This window comes from Nuphar pumila, chromosome 2, assembly GCF_984573655.1.
Source record: "Nuphar pumila chromosome 2, dmNupPumi1.hap1.1, whole genome shotgun sequence".
Classification (NCBI taxonomy): domain Eukaryota; kingdom Viridiplantae; phylum Streptophyta; class Magnoliopsida; order Nymphaeales; family Nymphaeaceae; genus Nuphar; species Nuphar pumila.
Genome location: NC_143250.1, coordinates 96,736,537 through 96,754,905, shown reverse-complemented (window position 1 = coordinate 96,754,905; position 18,369 = coordinate 96,736,537). Strand labels below are relative to the sequence as shown.

At 37.3% G+C, this 18,369-nt stretch overlaps 2 protein-coding genes across 2 annotated transcripts; one reads left to right on the top strand and one right to left on the bottom strand.

Annotated features, from left to right (window-relative positions):
- Window positions 1–959: 959 nt before the first annotated feature.
- On the top strand, window positions 960–6,069 carry LOC149846278 (small ribosomal subunit protein eS12-like). The gene is made up of 4 exons (XM_089997920.1): window positions 960–1,049; window positions 3,711–4,002; window positions 5,516–5,581; window positions 5,786–6,069. The coding sequence occupies exons 1-4, from the start codon at window positions 1,042–1,044 to the stop codon at window positions 5,843–5,845; spliced, it is 426 nt and encodes a 141-aa protein (XP_089854046.1). The 5' UTR covers window positions 960–1,041; the 3' UTR covers window positions 5,846–6,069.
- Window positions 6,070–8,308: 2,239 nt separating this feature from the next.
- Window positions 8,309–13,401, bottom strand: LOC149846277 (acetate--CoA ligase CCL3-like). Its single transcript, XM_089996282.1, has 3 exons — window positions 13,111–13,401; window positions 10,884–11,474; window positions 8,309–9,401 (listed from the first exon to the last, which is right to left on the bottom strand). The coding sequence occupies exons 1-3, from the start codon at window positions 13,342–13,344 to the stop codon at window positions 8,511–8,513; spliced, it is 1,716 nt and encodes a 571-aa protein (XP_089852408.1). The 5' UTR covers window positions 13,345–13,401; the 3' UTR covers window positions 8,309–8,510.
- Between the last annotated feature and the right edge of the window lie 4,968 nt (window positions 13,402–18,369).

Genomic DNA, 18,369 nt, shown 5'->3' with positions numbered 1-18,369 from the left:
ATGCAAGGATTCTGGATCTTAATCAGATCTACGGTCAGGCTCGGGTCTGGTTTGTAAACTTCCAAACCAGGCATAAAGTCCATCTACTATTTGGATCTCGTGGTCCTGCCCAATTAGCTAACGTGACCAACCCGGGTCTGGTGGATTAGGATCCAACCCATCGCTACCTTGTGCCATGCATGGGTCGGATGTCCATAGAGCCTGAACCGTCTTTGGCTCTACAAATGAGGTTGAAACGCATCGGTTACAGGCTAGATCTTGCTAGATTTTGAATCCGAAACATAAACAGTAGATCCAAAATATATCCGATCAGATAGGGTTGAATTCAGATCCAAAATGGATGTCATAGAACTCGGATCCATAAACAAAGAATAAAAATAAGCCAATATAAAAGACCGAATCCAAAAATTGTAGGTGAGTAATCAAATCTGAATCCCATTGGAATGAACATTCGGATCTTGTTTTAATGATCCAAATCCAAAAATACTATGCCTGGATTCATATCGGATATCACCCCCTGGCCCACAAAAGGTCATATCTGTCCGCACTATTCCTGGTTGGACTAGGGTCCGGTTTGGTTCGAACCCAGATCTGATTTGAGATGCTGGTACTGGGTTCAAACTCGGGTCTAATCAAACCCCACGGTAAGAGAAATGATATCTGGATCTTATATGGATTACATGAATCAGACCCAAACCATACCCGATGAAATAATATTTTTTATCCTTTTTACATTAATTTTTTTTGGATCTTAATCGAAACTCAGGTCGAGTATGAAATTTTACAAATCGTACCCGGATCCATATATTAATCGGACACTTTGATCCTGGATTCTAATCGGACCTCCTTGTTTATCACCAAACAATGACCCTATGTTGTTTTGTACGAGTCGGGTCCCAGTTAAACCCGACCCGTTGAGGGCTAGGGTTTCTCTCTTTCTTTTCTCTTGTGGAGGTTTTGGGGTTTCTCTTTCTCCTTTTCCCCTCCGCTTTCCCAAAGTTCTAAGATCGAGCGAGCAGGAACGATCTTCAGATCTCCATAATGTCAGGGTACGGCTCTCCATCTTCATCGATCCTCTTCTTCTTATTCATCTTTCTTTCTTTCTTCTGAATTTATATGATCGATTTGATATGACGTTATTGGGTTTGCGTTAGTTTGGGCTATTTTGTTGCTATTCTAATTATTTTTAATTTAGATTAATCGCTGCGGGTTGAATAATTTTTAAGATGGGGATCGGATTCTGCGAAAAAATTGTTGGTTTTCCATGGAAGGAGAAACTGTTACGCATTTTGATTGATTCTTTTTTATTGGTGTGGATTTGGTACCCACGCATTCTATGGCATTGAAACCATGTTCCTCTGTTTACGTCTTTCCTCTTATCAAGTGCAGTCGCGATTGCTTCTAATTTGAATGTGCATTCATATCTCACCTTGTTGGTGCATTATTTGCCCTGTCTTGATTGGAATGTTAGGCAAGTATAAAGTCATGATTTCAATAACATAGTTCCTAGAAGAGGTGTGTTGGATTGTATTTTCATCTAGGATGTTTAGACAGAAGCAGATTATGTTGCAGATCCCTATGTTATGTTTGATTGGAGGTTCTCTACGTGTAGCTTTAAGGTTGGTGATTAATTTAATCAGTGTAGTTTGTGTCTGATGTGAAGCGTGAGAAATGGCATTAGTGTCATATTTGTAATGGAATTGGAATTCACTTTGGATTGATCAGAAGATTCCTTCAATTGTTAGGAATTTGTTCCTTGAAAGAAAATAGATCCTGCGGAATCATATGGAAGATTTTTTGGCAATGAATTCTGTAGCTTGCTAAAAACAGATACTTGTTTACCAGCCACATATTTGTTTTACCAAATCAAGTTTTATCTCGAAACATTCCTCACAAATCTGATTCATGTTTATTCTTCCCCCAACTAATAAAGTGATCTTGGTGGAATTGCCGCATATGAAATGAAACACAGTTTTGTATATGGACTTGTGTTCGTCGAGCAGAGTCTCGTTGTAAGGTGATGACAAAATTGCTCGGCAGCTTGAGGATTGAAGAAAAGATCTCTGGCAGAAGAAGCTCATATGTGATGAGCCATCTCATGTTTGACGACTATCCAGTTGAATATGGATTATTATAGGCGAATGATCTAAAATTTTGGTTAGAAAAGTTGACTAGCAAATTGGAATTACTTTGAGATGGCTGAAGTTTCTATATGGTATTTATGATCTCCATTTTTTTGTTACTGTGTTGATTTTGGAATAAGAAATTAATTGTATAATCTTTTTCATAAAAAGAAATGAAAACATAGAAGTTTCAGATTGCTACAAATGTATTTTTTGCTTGCTCGTTGTGAATATTATTCACAAGAATTTCTTGCCAAGGCAATATTTTCGGACACTTTACAAAAGTTTGTTTTTGTCAAAAAATCTCGAGAATCTTGATGAACGAAAAATATAAAACAATATAGTGTTACTGTAGTAAGAGCACAACCATAATGACAAACAAATGAAAATGGAATCAATTAACTGGCTGTTAATTCTTGTGAGAAATAAAAAAAATTCACATTTCTCCCGATTTGTTGGCAAAATATCAGCAATAATATGTTTAAAATTTTTGGAAATGTTTTAAGTAAAGTGGAGAACAAAAATATGTAAAAAGTATATAGACATTCATTTTCCTATTATATTGCCAACAAAAATATTTTTTATATTTATTAGAAATGCTGCAATATCTTGTGATATTCCTAAAATGTATGTAAACAGTTGCTTTCCTAATATATTGCAGCTAATAAATCACTTTAAATTTTTTATATTTATTTTTTACTATTTAATTGATGACAACTTATTAAGATACTTTTGTGATATTTTCAAAATATCGTGACATCTTTCACTATTAGCCTGGCTAGGCTAGGTTAAACGGTGGAAGAGTGTAAGATGAATAGCTCCATATCAATGGGAGAATGGAGTTTTGTACCTTGCCCACCCTATATAAGACATCATCCCCTTCTATTTTTCTATTCACTTGGTCATGTTTATGGCTGCACACATGCCTATCCATTCTCGTGGCCTGTTCGAGCTTGGCTGGAACTCAGGATGTGGATGAATATTAATGTTCATGCTCAACTGGGCAAGTCCGGTTGAGCTTAAGCTTGATTCAGCTAAGCTCAACCCAAGCTTAGAGAAGAAGCTAATAAACATCAAATGAAATAAGAGAGGGCAATCTTGAACTTGTGACTTCAGTTTTGAAAACTAATGGAGCAACCATTGGATTGGACTATACGTGTATGTTTATGTCATATAATAAACAAAAGGTATGGGCTTCAATGAGGGTTCTCAAGCTCAAACCTGTCTCCAAGCTCGGGCTTGTTTAAGTAATCAAGCTTGTGTCTATTCTTTAGCTTGGTATGCATAAAAGATGAATGAGCTCAAGTCAAGCTTTAACCTGGATGGGCTTAAGCTACTTGGTTTGTTATGCGCCCTTTGCGGTGGTCATGTGAAATGAACACTGTCATTTATGATTTATTTACTTTGAAGTGGCTAAAATAACAAGAATGCTCTTTTGTGAATATGTTGATGGTTTTATGATTTATCTGATGGAGTTTCATTGCATTGTCTTTTTCTTTTAGCTGCCTCATTTTTTTAATCTGCATGCTTTTCATTGCGCCTGCAAAAGTTTTCTACTATGACAATAGTCTTTGGTGGACTTGGCAGAGAAGAAGGTCCCACTGTTGTGGCCGAGTCATCGGCACCGGCTCTAGGCGAACCAATGGACATCATGACAGCTTTGCAGCTTGTTCTGAAGAAATCACTTGCTCATGATGGTCTTGCTCGTGGTCTTCATGAAGGAGCCAAAGTCATCGAGAAACATGCAGCACAACTCTGTGTGCTTGCTGAGGACTGCAACCAGCCAGACTATGTCAAACTTGTCCGAGCTCTCTGTGCTGACCACAGTGTGAACCTGGTAACTGTTCCCAGTGCAAAGACCCTTGGCGAGTGGGCAGGGGTAAGCAAAAGCTGAACATTTCTCTTCCTTAAAAGATTCTGTTAAGAGGCTACTCGTTTTAGTTGCTTGAGCTGTAGTATGTGTCCCTTAACATCAAAATATCTGGGATAACTTTTTTAATTACTAATGATGTGTAATTAACGAGTGCCACATTCTCTGTGTTTGTAGAGCTCATATTTTAAAATATCGACTTCTAGCAGGACATTCTGTTTTACAACATGATGCTGTGTTTCTAATATCAAGTTGCGGTCCTCTGGGCAGCATTTCTAATATTCTTGTAATTTGATAAGAAAATATTTTTGTGACCAAACTTTTAAAATTGAAAACAATTCCCGATTTCTGTTGCTAGCTGTAAAGCCATGAAAGGTTTCTGCCAACAATTCTTGAAAGTCTTTTTTGTTATTATGTTGATTCCAAGCAAGGTTGTTAGAAGCGTTTGAGGCAAGGCGAAGTGTTGCAGCCTCCATGAAGTGAAGCGTAAGTATCGAAGCGTTGAAGTGTAAGTATCTTAGCCACTAACATGCACAACAAGAAAAACAAACTAATATACAATTAAAAAAAAGTGCACATTTTACCATGAATAGTTTGTAGGAACAAAATAGAGCACAATATATAAAGAGAAATTTTAAGGCATAACACATGATATTATAGTTGCATAACACATGATATCATAGTAGCATAATTTCCAAAACTTTTATCTAAACATAGGAAATATATTCGAATTTCTTTATTCATCTCTATGAAGGACAATATTGCACCCCTATAGACAACAAATTAGATTACAACTATGACAGATACATATATGTTATGTGGGCAAAAGGACTATGCTCTAAAGAGGGGGTGGAGGAGTTCTAGGGTTTGTAAAGAGAGGGCTGGACTGGCACCTCTTCTTCCATCTTCTATTTTGACCCCTAATGCCAAGTTTCAGTCTGGAGAGAGTGAGAGAGAGAGCTTCAGTCGCTTAATTAGGTAGCTAGCATGCTGGTAACAATCCATGCACACGCCAGTGGCTCCTCAGTGCTAAGGTTTAAAAAGGAGGTAAGGATGCATGGGCTTTAAAAAGGGGGAAGGGATGCATGGGCTTTAAAAAGGGGGAAGGGATGCGGTCAAGGAATTGACCCTCTCTCCACCCTACTTTTTTTTTCCGGTAAAAAAGATATTTAACCTCTTAATTTAACTGTATGACTGAAGCGCACAACTTGCACTGAGGCATGCACCTCAAGTGTGAGGCGTGCACTTCATGGACTGAGGCGCACGCCTCAGAAGCACCTACACATCTGTCATACGACTTTGAGGCATGAGTCACACGCCTTGCCTTGAGTTATGCCCCATGCCTTGAGGTGTAGATATTTAATAACATATTCCAAGAGCATCCTTTCCCTTTTCTATTCTTCTTTACACCTAGCAGCTACACGTGATAGCTATAAACTGAAGCTTGATTTTTAGGCTTTTTTCTGAGTCATTGTACCACTACTTTGGTATTGAATGGCCTGAAATGCTTTGTTCTGTGCAGCTTTGCAAAATTGATTCAGAGGGAAAGGCGAGAAAGGTTGTTGGTTGTTCCTGTGTTGTTATCAAGGTATGGAGAAGTATTCAAGTTTGAACATATGAATAAATTAAAGTGTCGGTTGAGTATTTTTCTGACACATTTGTTTTGCCAAAATATACATTTGATAGCAGCTTACCTTTTTTTGGCTTTGTATCTTTAGTGTGCAGTAGCCTGGTAGCCAAGTAAATCTTCCATAAAATGTATTCACCAATCATATGTTCTATTGTTTTGCAGGACTATGGTGAGGAATCTGAGGGGCTTCATATTGTTCAGGAATACGTGAAATCTCATTGAGTTTAGGGGTTATATTTTAAGGTATTGATGAGGATTCAGCTAGTCTTTTAGTTAGAGTCTTGACTTTTGATTTCTTACTACAGTATGTGAAGACAGATCTTTGTGAGGCAGCTAAACTTGAATCCCAGAGAGGGTCATTCATATTTTTTTCCTTCCCTTTTGTTTTTGGCTAGAAAGTTCTTTGTTTTCATGAAAACTTAAGTTTGGCAACAGAACGGATAAAACTCTCTGGCCTGTTTATTTGCATGATATCGTGGTCTTTACTTTTGAGGGTTACAATTACAGTCTGAAATTGCACTTAGAATGCTTAGGATTAAGGATTTATTAATTGCCTTGTGTATAGGGCTGGACTCCGCAATGTGTACTTGGGTTTGTATGTTGTTCATTCGGATGTTTAATGAACGTCTTAACATGCAGATGACCATGCATCCGTGTGCATTGGCACTAATTCCCATTATAAGAACTAAAGTCGCCCGTCCGTCCGTTAACGGACGGATCAAGAAAGCAGAAAGAACATGTTTCTGAAGAAACCACAGCCAACATGGTCAATTGATGTGTAGAACCACCAGCAGTGTCAGCCATGTGCTGTGTTATGCATTTACGTGCATAAAGCTATATGTTTGCAAATCATTAAACATTCTGAATAACCAACACACGTGAAACCCTTGAACCTTCAAAGTTCCATTTATGAAGGGGTGGGGAAGGTAATTTCTCTCATTAGTTGCCAAATATGGTTGGCTTGAGTAACTTCCTCAATCCAATTTTAGCAACTTTAGGGCACTTTGGTTGTCGAGAGGTCAAGGAATATTTTCATATCTATGAGATCATGAAGAAAAGTTTTTCCTATAAATAGTTCATTTAATAAGTTAATTCCTTGCAATCAAATTGACAGCAGGTTGCATTCTAGATTCATTTCAAAAAAATAAAAAATTACACGGTATGCTAGATGCGTCATGCAACATACATAACAATGCTAGCCATACTCAAAGTTTCGCCTTTGGGTGGCTGCCTTTAATCAAGAGACTGGTCATTGGCTCTGTGAAGTTGCATTCTCATACCTTCACTAAAGTTGCATTATCACATAAATTGCTATCAACATTAACCCTACAACAACCTACCAAATAAAAAAACAAAACAGAATGAATACCAAAGAGTATTGTCCAAAACTCGTCACTCGTCACTTGTAACATAAAATTGAAATGCCTTTCAAAAAAGAAAGAGGGAGTGAAATAAAAACCACACTCAAATGTATTGGAACCTACCTTGCAATAACAATATACAAATCACAAATTCAAGTGGATGAGGGCAATATGCCAAAACTTTAGTTTTCATCATGCTATAATCTTGCATCCAAGGAAAGTGAGCCTCACCTGGCCAGGTTGAATCAAATAATGAACTTCTCATATTCGTCGTCTATGTCTACAGCAGCTATCCATGAGGAATTCATAGCTTACCATTCAGAGAAACGGTTGTTTGGAAATAGTTAGGGGTTGAGAGGGCGAATGAGAGATAGAGAGCTTTATGGGGAGAGAGAAAGGGAGAGGTGTTTAGGAAAGAGTGAGAAGGAGAGACGTTTTAGATTAAAAAGTGATTTATATGGAAATAATTTAGGAGAGAGAAAGGATCTCACGGGTTTCCTCAATTTATTAGGTAAAATGAGTATAAAGAGAGGGAGCATGAAACATTCTCATGCCTTTGCAAGAGAGTAACTCTTATTTTTTCAAAAATTACAATGTGCCATGTAACATGGTTTTCTTTTGTTTTTTTACCAACGGGGCTCAGTACACGGGGGGGTCTGCCTAACCCCAGTTTGCCTTTCAAAAATAAACATTGTTTTGTTTTTAAAAAATTACATATGAATGACCGTACAACTTTTTAATTCCATTTGTAGATAACGTGATATGAATGTCAATTAAGAAAAAGTTCTAAATCATCTAATTTTTTACACCTATTGCCCTCACTTCTGCTTTTTATAATATTTAGGATTTACTAATTTTTATGTGTTGCTTAAGCTAGCCAGGTTTCTTCAATTTGTTGGGGATCACTGTGACTGAAATAATTCGGATGCTTATCAATGCCAAACCAAGTTACTGCACTCGAATGTAGTCTATGATTTCAAACTACATTTTCTTACTATGCAAATCCATCTAACCTAGCCTGATAAATCCCTTTTTTCCTCCTGTAACAGGCAAACCGGGGAATGCCCTTGGCAGGGTTTGAACCTAGACCTCATTGGTTGAGGTGGTGCAGCTCTAGCAATCCAACTAGTGTATGTAGCACCATGTTTGTGCTTTAAACAATTTGTTGAAAGTGTCAAGTTTCAAATGATAATCTGTGAGTTGATGTACGGAGCTTCCCAACCTCTGTCTGGGGAAGCTCTCTGTCTGCATAAGCTTTTTAGAATGACATCATGGTATTGTATGCCGCGTGGTAATAAATGGTCTAAAGAATAGGAAATCTAGTTAACACATAAATACTTGTTTGCATTGTAGCAATCTGAAAAAGATTTCAATGGACATATAAGAGTTACATTCACAGCATTTTATTTCTCATTTGATCCAACCTCACATTTTGGATCACCTATGCTAGCCCACATAAAAAGATTCTGAACACCAGCTCCCAATGCATACATGTCCTACTTTGAGCTATACCTCTTTTTATCTTCCTACATCCTACTCTTTCCAACAGGGCCAATCTCCTTAGCCCTTGCCCTGAGTACATGCTTCTGTATCTTCCCTGTTGCCGTCTTCGGCAGCAGCCCGAACACCACCAACTTCGGCACCCAATACCCTGGCATCTTGGCTTTAGAAAACTTCATTATCTCTTCAGCCATTCTTGTTCCTGCCTTTTCTGGCTCCTTTAGTGTTACAAAGGCACAAGGTGATTCTCCCCATTGCTGATCAGGTCTAGCGACCACTGAAACCTCTAAGATATCTGGATGAGTATACAATATGCTCTCAACTTCCAAACTACTAATGTTTTCACCACCTGATATTATGATATCCTTTGCCCTGTCCTTGACCTCTATGTATCCATCTTTGTGTTTCACACCTATGTCCCCAGAGTGATACCAACCTCCTTTAAATGCTTCTTCATTGGCCTTAGGATTCTTCAGGTACCCTTTCATGACCATGTTGCCCCTCATTACTATCTCTCCCAAGGTTGTGCCATCAGCGGGGACCGGCTGCAACGATTTGAGATCGACGACATCAAGCCCTTCCAAACAAATGTATCGGACACCCTGACGAGCATGGAGTTTGGCCCGGACGTCGGGAGGGAGTGAATCCCACTCAGGCTTCCATGCACAGATTGTAGAAGGGCCATATGTCTCAGAAAGGCCATAGGTGTGAGCGACACGGAAGCCACGCTCGGTCATGGCTGAGAGGATGGAAGGTGGAGGAGCAGCACCTGCAGTCATGGCATTGACGCTGTTGGGAGGGAGGGGAAATGTATCCTCTGGTGGCGCATTGATAAGGGTGTTGAGGACAATTGGAGCAGCACAGAAGTGAGTGACTTTGTACTTTGCGATAGCAGAGTAGACAGATTTTGCTGTTACCTGTGTAGCGTGTAAACAAGAAACAAGGATGTGTATGAGCTAATGAACAAAGATGATGAAGGTAAGAAAAAACCAATTTGCAGCAATCAACAAAGAAAAGAGATCAATTCGAGAGCCATAGTGAAGTTATGCTCTAACATTTCAATTATCTCATTCAGAGTGCCAACCACGATAATGAAAGGAGAAATATATCAATGAGTGACCCCAAACACTGATGCATCAATCTGCACAAAAATCAACTTGTAGGGAGGGTAGGAAGATAGAAATATGATAGACTTAAATCAGATCTCCTCAAGCAAATCAAAACCACAATGAAGTTCACAACCTGTTGTAATTCCAATTGACTCGTTAGAAGGTTTTCCTGTTTCTGCCTGAGTTGGCCTAAACTGGCATATGAAAAGCTGAAGGCATTCACCACATTAAAATTTTAATGTGTAAACCTTTTAGAATGTCAGACTATATTCCCCCTGAACAGACAAGTGAATTGCAGTATTTTGTGCTACTTAACATTATAGGACATAATTCACTGCTTCAATTTAGAAAAAGACATATGATCACACATGTCGATGTCATGCTATAATTAGAAGCTCCTTGATCATAAGATACTATAAAGTTTACCATCCTATCTATAATGTCCAACAAAAATTTCAATGGGAGAAATATGCAAAAAAGGAAGTGTGCTGGGACATAAAAATTCCAATACAAGCATGATAAAACCTTAATTAAACAGGTACCTAACTCTTGCAGTACATACTTTTGTCTGCATAATTCTACCACTTACACTAGAACCAAGCTTGGAATCAATCCTCAGAGCAATCTATTACATGCAAGTGTCCAAGACAAATCATGCTCAACAAGGAGGTTTCTGATATTTTGTCATAAGAATTTTCAGCTTTGCCTAAGAATCCATTTGATCACAAAAGGTGGCACGCAGGAAGCAGATACTAGGATCAGTTTACAGTTTTTTTTGACCAATAGTAGAAAGAAAACCCAAAATGTTTACATTCCAGCAACAAAGCACGTTCAATAGTAACAGTAGAACTTATAGAAACAAAATTGCAGTGGATAAAGTGCTAAACCATCAGTAATTTATGTAGATACAATCAAACAGAGCATGTAAAGCGGAAGCAATATCAGAGATAATGCAAAAATTTCCAAGAACAGTAACGGATTATTTAGTAACAGGCTTGACAGTTCCTGCATCACGCAAACCAGACATGAACCATCAGCTGACATTTGCAGGTATGAAGGATGGATTAAAAACTTAGATTGGTTAGATTAATTTAACATAGAAAACATTGAGGTAACTTCGGCTAATTAAGGTTAAGAAAAAACATTGCATTAAACATGGATCATGTTTTTTTCTCTTTCCAAAGTCCATTCATGAGTCAAAAAAGTAAGGAAATTTCCAACATAAAATCAGATTAGAAAAAACAAAACAAAGAAGCAATATGATTTTCTTAGAAAAGTTAAGAGAAACACCTGGCGCAGACAAATGTTTGTCCCACATAATGCTGCAAGAGACCATGTGAAACACCAACCATTGCAATGAAACATGGGCAAAGTCCACAAATAGATAGCTCCTTCATTCAACCCCCAGACAAGTGCATCACTCAGAGCCATAAGATACGCCCCTCTGTGGCTCAAAACGACACCCTTAGGGCTTGATGTAGTACCAGAAGTATAACCCAAAGCAATACTCTGCCACTCATCCTTTGGTGGGCTCCAAGCAAACTCTGGGTCTCCAGATTCCAGAAACTGCTCATACTCTATGGCCCCACTGTCCAAAGCACTCTGGAGTGCCTTTTTGTCACAGCTCTCGTCGCCTATAACGACCACAATCGGAGGCTTGAACCTACTTTTGCTCTTGTCTGCCCAGATCTTCATAGCTTCTTTCACTAGAGAAAAGAACTCTTGGTCCACCATAACAACTGCAGCAGAAGAATGCTCAAAAAGGAAGGCAATTGTTGCTGCATTTAACCTGATGTTCACACAGTTCACCACAGCTCCAGACATTGGAACACCAAAGTGCGCTTCGTATATTGCAGGGACATTGGGAGCTACCACAGCTACCTAAAATTCATAAAGGCATGCAGGGTTACTTCATATAAAACCATTACCTATACTCATGACCAGTTTTAAGACAAGTTCAATCCGTTAAAAACTTTATATGCACAAGCATGAAAATTATGCTTTTGTCAAGAAAAAATATTAGTCATAATTATGATGGTTGTTTAATTTTATTGATTTTTATGACCAACTTTCAAACAAATAAAAAAAACTCATAAATTATAGGCATGTCTTATTTGTGAAGAAGACACTCCTGTGAAGGACTGTTCAAAATCAATTCCACACAGAAAGCAATCGGCAGGTGATAATCTCCATGAAGCTGCAAAACGTTATTTTTGGTAAATATCGGCAGGCAATTTTTCGCAATAAATTTTTTTCTCATTTTGGCAAAAAAGTGCAAATTATATTAAATAATAAAAAATCACTTTTTCAAAGGAAAAAAAATTTAATTAAACAAGAAATAGTTTCCGGTCGATATTTACGATTTTATAGGCTGGACAGTATCTCCCTTTTCTTTTTGCATTTTTTGGTTTAAAAACACCAATATTTGTCACTATGGCGGCAAGTGTGCCAACATTGGTAAGTGATCTTCTGAAGCTATAAATTGGAAGAGAACCGAAGCTCCAACTTCGCATGGATATTGTATATAATAGTGATCACAAATAAATCAACCAGTTCTACCACAGTAAGAAAAAAGGGGAAAATATAAAGAAAAAAAAAACAAAAGCAAAAGTCCTAGAATCTATGTTCAGTGGCACACAATATTTTCAAGACTGTATAGAAAATTCCAAATATTACAGATCAAAACCTGCAGAAATCTCCACTTTTTTTTATAATTTTTATTGCAGTGATTTAAATTTGTAAAGGGTGGGAGCAACACCGACTCTGTTTAGGAGGTGATGAGCCAAATTCAAAGCAAATGCTGTAATTATAAAAAATAGTTGCAAACTTCAATCACCATTGATAAGAAAATACATGATTCCCTAAATAAATGGTTTACTAAAAATTAATTACGCTTAAAATACATTTCTAATAAATACCGGAATTTTCTAACACGTTTTTTGTTCGGTTCTGAATAAAACAGAGTCTCTCTCATTCCAACCACAAGAAATTCAATCTCTTTCTCCCATATGGATTTGGGCACGATTAATTACCAAAATCATCATCCCACAACGATATAGGAAAAAATAAATAATAGCATAAAAAATTCCACCATCGAAATCACCCAAAACTGCCCAGTCTTCCGCAAAAATAACGCATAAAAATACCAAACAAAAATCCCAACAGCAAAATACAAAAAAAAAAAACAGCAATTATAAAAACTAAAAATACCGAAATAAGACATAAAAAAAATAAATTCCCACTTTTCAGTGTGAAAGAATTGACTTGGGTTTGCGGTTGAAAGCTTCTACCGTACAACTCGATTCGAGAGGGGTTGGTGACCCATTCCGAAAAAGAAGGAAAAGCAAGAGGAAGAAAAAAACAATTTTTATTTCCTAAAAAAATGAAAAACCCCGCAAAAATCCTACTTACCGCTTCAAATACAAAGACTAAAGCCTCCCCATAAAATAAATCACGTTAAATAACTTTAAAGAAAAAAAAGAACCAACTGAGAGAGAGAGAGAGAGAGAGTGCTGACCGTACAACCGGGGCCGATGGAGCGGCGGGCCAGGGCGGAGGCGAGCCGGCGGCACCTCTGGTAAGTCTGAAGCCACGTGTAGCGCCGCGAGCCGTGGATCACGGACAGCCTGTCGGGATGGACGAACGCGGCCCTCTCGAGGAACCAGAGCGGCGTGAGCGCCGTGTAGTTGGCGTCGTTCTTCGGCAGATCGTCGATATCCGCCACTTCACCACCACCACCCACCATCATCATCACCTCTTGAGAGAGAGAGAGAGAGAGAGAGAGAGAGAGAGAGCAGAGCAGTCTGTTGTGCACTCGGTCCTCTTTGAGTTTTTCTTGCTATTTATAGCCGTTTCGTCTATGGGACATCTTGGACATTTTATTGAAAGATGCAGCCCTTTTGGGGGTCACCTTTTCGCACACGCAACTACTGAGGTGGTAATGGTAATTTTTCAAGTACCGCCAAACTATTGTTCTTAATTAGAATATCTGCCTGAGTTTTTTTTTGTGTTTTAAAAAACCCCCTCGACCTCTTCCAACCATCAATTAAGTTAAACAAATTAACAGAATAAGTCTGCTGCAATTAATTTTTATTGTTTATTATTTTTTTTTTGTTTTTTTTGTGCTAGGCTCAATATTGTCAGTATCGGTATTGGCCTGTATCGTTTGGTGATGAATCGGCCGTTATGGATACACGATACTCAAGTGAATCGTTCTGAATAGGCCAAAAAATAATTAAAAATATTACATGTCAATCAGAACGTGACACATGTTAAAGCCATTAAAATAATATTAAAAATAGTTTTACATTTATTAAAAATTAACCCGATTCAAGGGTGAAGCGTATCGACTTTCTACCGATACGATAGGCACCGATACTGACAACATTGCCCCTATTACCGATTTCATATTACCAAGTCTTTGATTGATAAAACTCTTGAAAGAGTGTCTTTTCAAAGTATCTCAATAATTTTCTTTGTTCACATTTTCCTGAGAACAAGATTTTTGAGTATAATGTTAAATCCATAGGATAATAAATGGGAGGTAATTTGCTTATGTAGCAAAATTTTGGGGTATTGGAAACATGAGAAAACTTTTCCAAATTTTGGTGGGCACCGCATAGTGACAAAAGTTAAAAGCAGCAACATATCGACCGTCAAAAACTCGCGAGAATTTTTTTTTTATTCTCGCATTTTTTGGCAAAAACTCTGTAATAAAATAATTTTAAAATATAAAAAAATTATAAATATTTTTAAAAAAAATAAAAACCACATGTTTTTTCATGATAAATAGCCGAAAAAAACATACACATCACGTTTAAAACACAATATTTATGTTTTTTTATGAAAAACTTACGAGAAATTGAAAATATCGCGATAAATTATTTATATGGTGGAAGGTGGGAATTGAAAATTGCCAAATTTTGCTAAAAGTGCAATTTTGTGCTACCCGGATCCTCCTCTGTTGGGGTGTGAACCCAGTTCGGATCTAACCTGCACTTTTTGGGTTTGGACTTTGGACCTCATTGCGGGCTATATACGTGTGCCACGTAGGCTCGCATGTACTTTACCACACCAGCGGACCGTTAGCGTATTTGGTCGTACCATTCGGATCTGGACTTGGGTCTGGATTAATGGATGTGAAACCGGTTTGGTAGGAGGTGGGGGTTTCAGCCTTTTAGGGGACTCTTCACTTATTTGGTGGATCTGGCTGTAAGGAAATTATGTGACAGGAAAAAGAAGGGAAGTCTATCACTTCTTATCCGGAACTGTTGGCTGCTTTTAGCACAACCTTCTGGGGTTTGGATATGTGTTTACGGATCCTAGCAGATCCACATATCGATCGGGACCTTCTTGACCAAATATTGGATATGCAATGCAGATCGGCCTGATTTTGCAGGTAAGCTCGCATCGGCCATCTATAAGCATTACCTGACTGCAGACCTCTTTAAAAGGATCCGGATGCAAATTCAAATCCAGACTTACTGCACCACTTCTTTCTTCCTCTTCCTTTTTTCTTCCTGTTTAGGGTGGCAGCTGAGAGCTCTCAATCTACGTCACAGGGACACCTTAGGTTATTGTTGTGCCATACATGTTCTCTCATATACTGTTCTTAATGGAGAATTTCACAAGAATGACGTGTCACGAGTCCTCTTCTTCGAATCCGTGTGACATCTGATTCTAGGCATCTTGGTGAAGGCAGTTATTGGCTGGATTGTACCACAGGGCAAGCGCACAGAGACTGAAATACCGGGTTTGAGTGGCTAATTGGCTACGGTAAAGACCAATGTTGTCAGTATCGGAATCGGACCTGTATCGTTTGTCCAACGATTCAGGTGAATCGTCCAGTACGGATTCTCAAGTGAATCCCTCTGAATCGGCAAAAAAAAATAAATAATTAAACAATATTATGTGTCAATCAGAATGTGACAGGTGTTAAAGTCATTAAAATATTATTTAAAAAATAATTTTAAAAAATAGCCGATTCAGGTCAGTATCGTATCGATTGTCTGGCAAAACGATAAGTATCAGCCGATTCAAGCCAATACGGACGAATACTGACAAAACTGGTAAAGACTGAAAAGGCAGTAAAAAATACCCGTTTTGGCAAATGACAAAAAACGTTGCTATTTCTAGTTTGGAGCATAATTAATGACCAAGAGCTACACTGTCTGCCAAATAATAGTGTCTTGCCTTTTTTCTTTCATAGGCAAGCTGAAGGATGGGATTCGAACCTAGGACCGTATGGTTAATTCGTAGCAAAAGAACCATGTCAAATACATCTGCAGGATTGCATTTACAAAAAAAAAAAATGAAAAATGCTTAGTTCATATAAAAGTTCGCATATTTCTAGTTTTCATATTCTAGTGGTCCTATATATAGAATAACTGGAATATGAGAATTTTTCATGGATTTTTTTGTTCTTTCGAATTGAATCAAACAGTATGAATGTGATCTACATGCTTGGTTATATAAGGACCAACTCTTATCATCCGATTATGATGCATAAACAAGATTTCTTTAAGGCTTTAAAATCAACGGCTTCATAAATATTCAAGCGCCCAAAAAACCTATCTTTTCATCGAAAATACATGATCCAACTGCTCATTCCTAGCAAATTCATCATGCCGACACATCTACATGGTTGGAACATTTTTCAACATTTTCAACATTTTTTTTTTGGAAATCCAACCATGTAGATGTGTGGGCATGATGAATTTGCTAGGAATCAGCAGTTGGATCATGTATTTTCGATGAAAAGATATGTTTTTTGGGCGCTTGAATATTTATGAATATTATGAGTCGTTGATTGTAAAGCCTTAAAGAAATCTTGTTTATGCATCATAATCGGATGATTGAAGAGCTGATTCTTATATAACCAAGCATGTAGATCACATCCATGAAAATCGTAGTTCACACAGTAATTCTCATATTTCGGTTATTATTATATATATATATATATATATATATATATATATATATATATATATATATATATATATATATATATATATATATATATATATGTGTGTGTGTGTGTGTGTGTGTGTGTTATGTGGGGCACTCATGTTTGTGCATATCTGGCGGCCAAATGTTAGATCTAACAATATAGATGTTGGAGCATGTTTAGTCAATGCTTGTATCACATAAGGTTCAATTTTCAAGATAGTATAAAAATCAACTGTTTCCCAAGAGGAATTGGTTTTGCATATTAGAGTTTAGAGCCCGGAGATGTGCTCAACATGATTCATTTGCTAGGAATCACGTGTTAGATCATCATTTTTTCAATGAAAAATTATAATTTTAATAGCTTCAGAATTTATAAAAAATTTAAACCGTTGATCTTGGTAGCCTTATAAAAACCTGTTGGCATTCTTTTTTAAAGAACAAACCTACTCACAAATTCTAATCAGATAATATAAAAGCTGATACCTACTAAGCAAACCATGTAAATCACTTCTGTTTGGTCAGTTTTCAAAACAAGAACCAAAAAATGAATTAAATAAAAAAATAAGATTGTCCATACCGTATGAGGAGCCAATTGACTGCTGGTGCCAATTCATAAAGATAAGAATAGTTCAAAATTTGTTTGATATATCTTGTGGGGATCAACTACAAGTAAAGATATATAATAAGCAGATTCACTCATTTTTTTAGCTCTTCAAGCACGAGTCACTAAAATATGAGAACTATGATATGAAAACTAGAAATATGGGCATTTTCAAATCTTTTTTTGCAAAACCAACCATGCTGATAAATTTGTTAGGAATCAACTGTGGGATCATGTATTTTTTATGGGAAAATATGATTTTTGAATGCTTGAATATTTATAAAAACTATGAGCCCTTGATTTTAAAGCATTAAAAAATCTTAATTATATATCATAATCGAATTATTCAAGAGCTGATCCTTATAAAACCAAGCATGTACATCACATCCATACTGTTAGATTTAAGAGAAACTAACAGAAAATCCATTAAAAAATCACTGTTCACATTATAGTTCTCATATTCTAGTGACATGCACATTACACTTAGAATATAGAAAAAATAGTTTAAAAAAATAAGACTCTCTCTCACACACGCAGAATTGGTACTGACAGTAGACTAGGTGTGGTTAGGGATGTCAACGGGCCTTGAAACCAAACCCTATAAGGTTCGGGTATGGTGATAAATAAGAAGACTTAATTAAGACCCGGGTCCGGACTCAAAGGTCTGATTAATACATAGACCCAGGTGTATTTTATAAAATTTTATACTTGACCTGAGTTTTGATTAAGACCCGTAATTTTTTAATGTAAAAATCATAAAAAATATGGTTTTATCGGATATGGTCTGGGTTTGGTTCATGTAGTTCATATCAGGTCTGGGTATGGTTTTCTTATAGTGGACCCAATTAGACCCGGATCCAGAACCCATATCATACCCAAAAATCTAGTCCGAGTCTGGTTCCACCTGGGTTCGAACCAAACCGAACCCGTTGACACCCCTAGTTGGTGCATTTGTGCTGTAAGGTAAATTTAGAAACAAAAAATGATATCTAGACAGTATTTGGATTTCGAAACACAAGCCCTAACGCCTTCTTTGTGCCACCTGTAGAGTCAGATGAATTTTCCCCAGTTTCCCTTCAACCATGAACAAGATGCATTCTTTTTTTTTTTACGTACAACTGGCAGCAGTAGATCATGGAAACTTGATGTTTAAGTAATTCATTACTCGTATCACTAATCGAATAGAAAGCGAGGGGGCGGTAACCGACAAGTCACAGGCCTCGTACG

Excerpts from the sequence above, each read along its gene's own strand:
- LOC149846278 (XM_089997920.1), top strand. Across the intron at positions 4,003-5,515 it reads CCCTTGGCGAGTGGGCAGGG|CTTTGCAAAATTGATTCAGA; the intron begins GTAAGCAAAAGC and ends TGTTCTGTGCAG. Across the intron at positions 5,582-5,785 it reads GTTCCTGTGTTGTTATCAAG|GACTATGGTGAGGAATCTGA; the intron begins GTATGGAGAAGT and ends ATTGTTTTGCAG.
- LOC149846277 (XM_089996282.1), bottom strand. The coding sequence starts at position 13,344 with ATGATGATGGTGGGTGGTGGTGGTGAAGTGGCGGATATCGACGATCTG. Across the intron at positions 11,475-13,110 it reads CCATCGGCCCCGGTTGTACG|GTAGCTGTGGTAGCTCCCAA; the intron begins GTCAGCACTCTC and ends TATGAATTTTAG. Across the intron at positions 9,402-10,883 it reads CAAACATTTGTCTGCGCCAG|GTAACAGCAAAATCTGTCTA; the intron begins GTGTTTCTCTTA and ends CACGCTACACAG.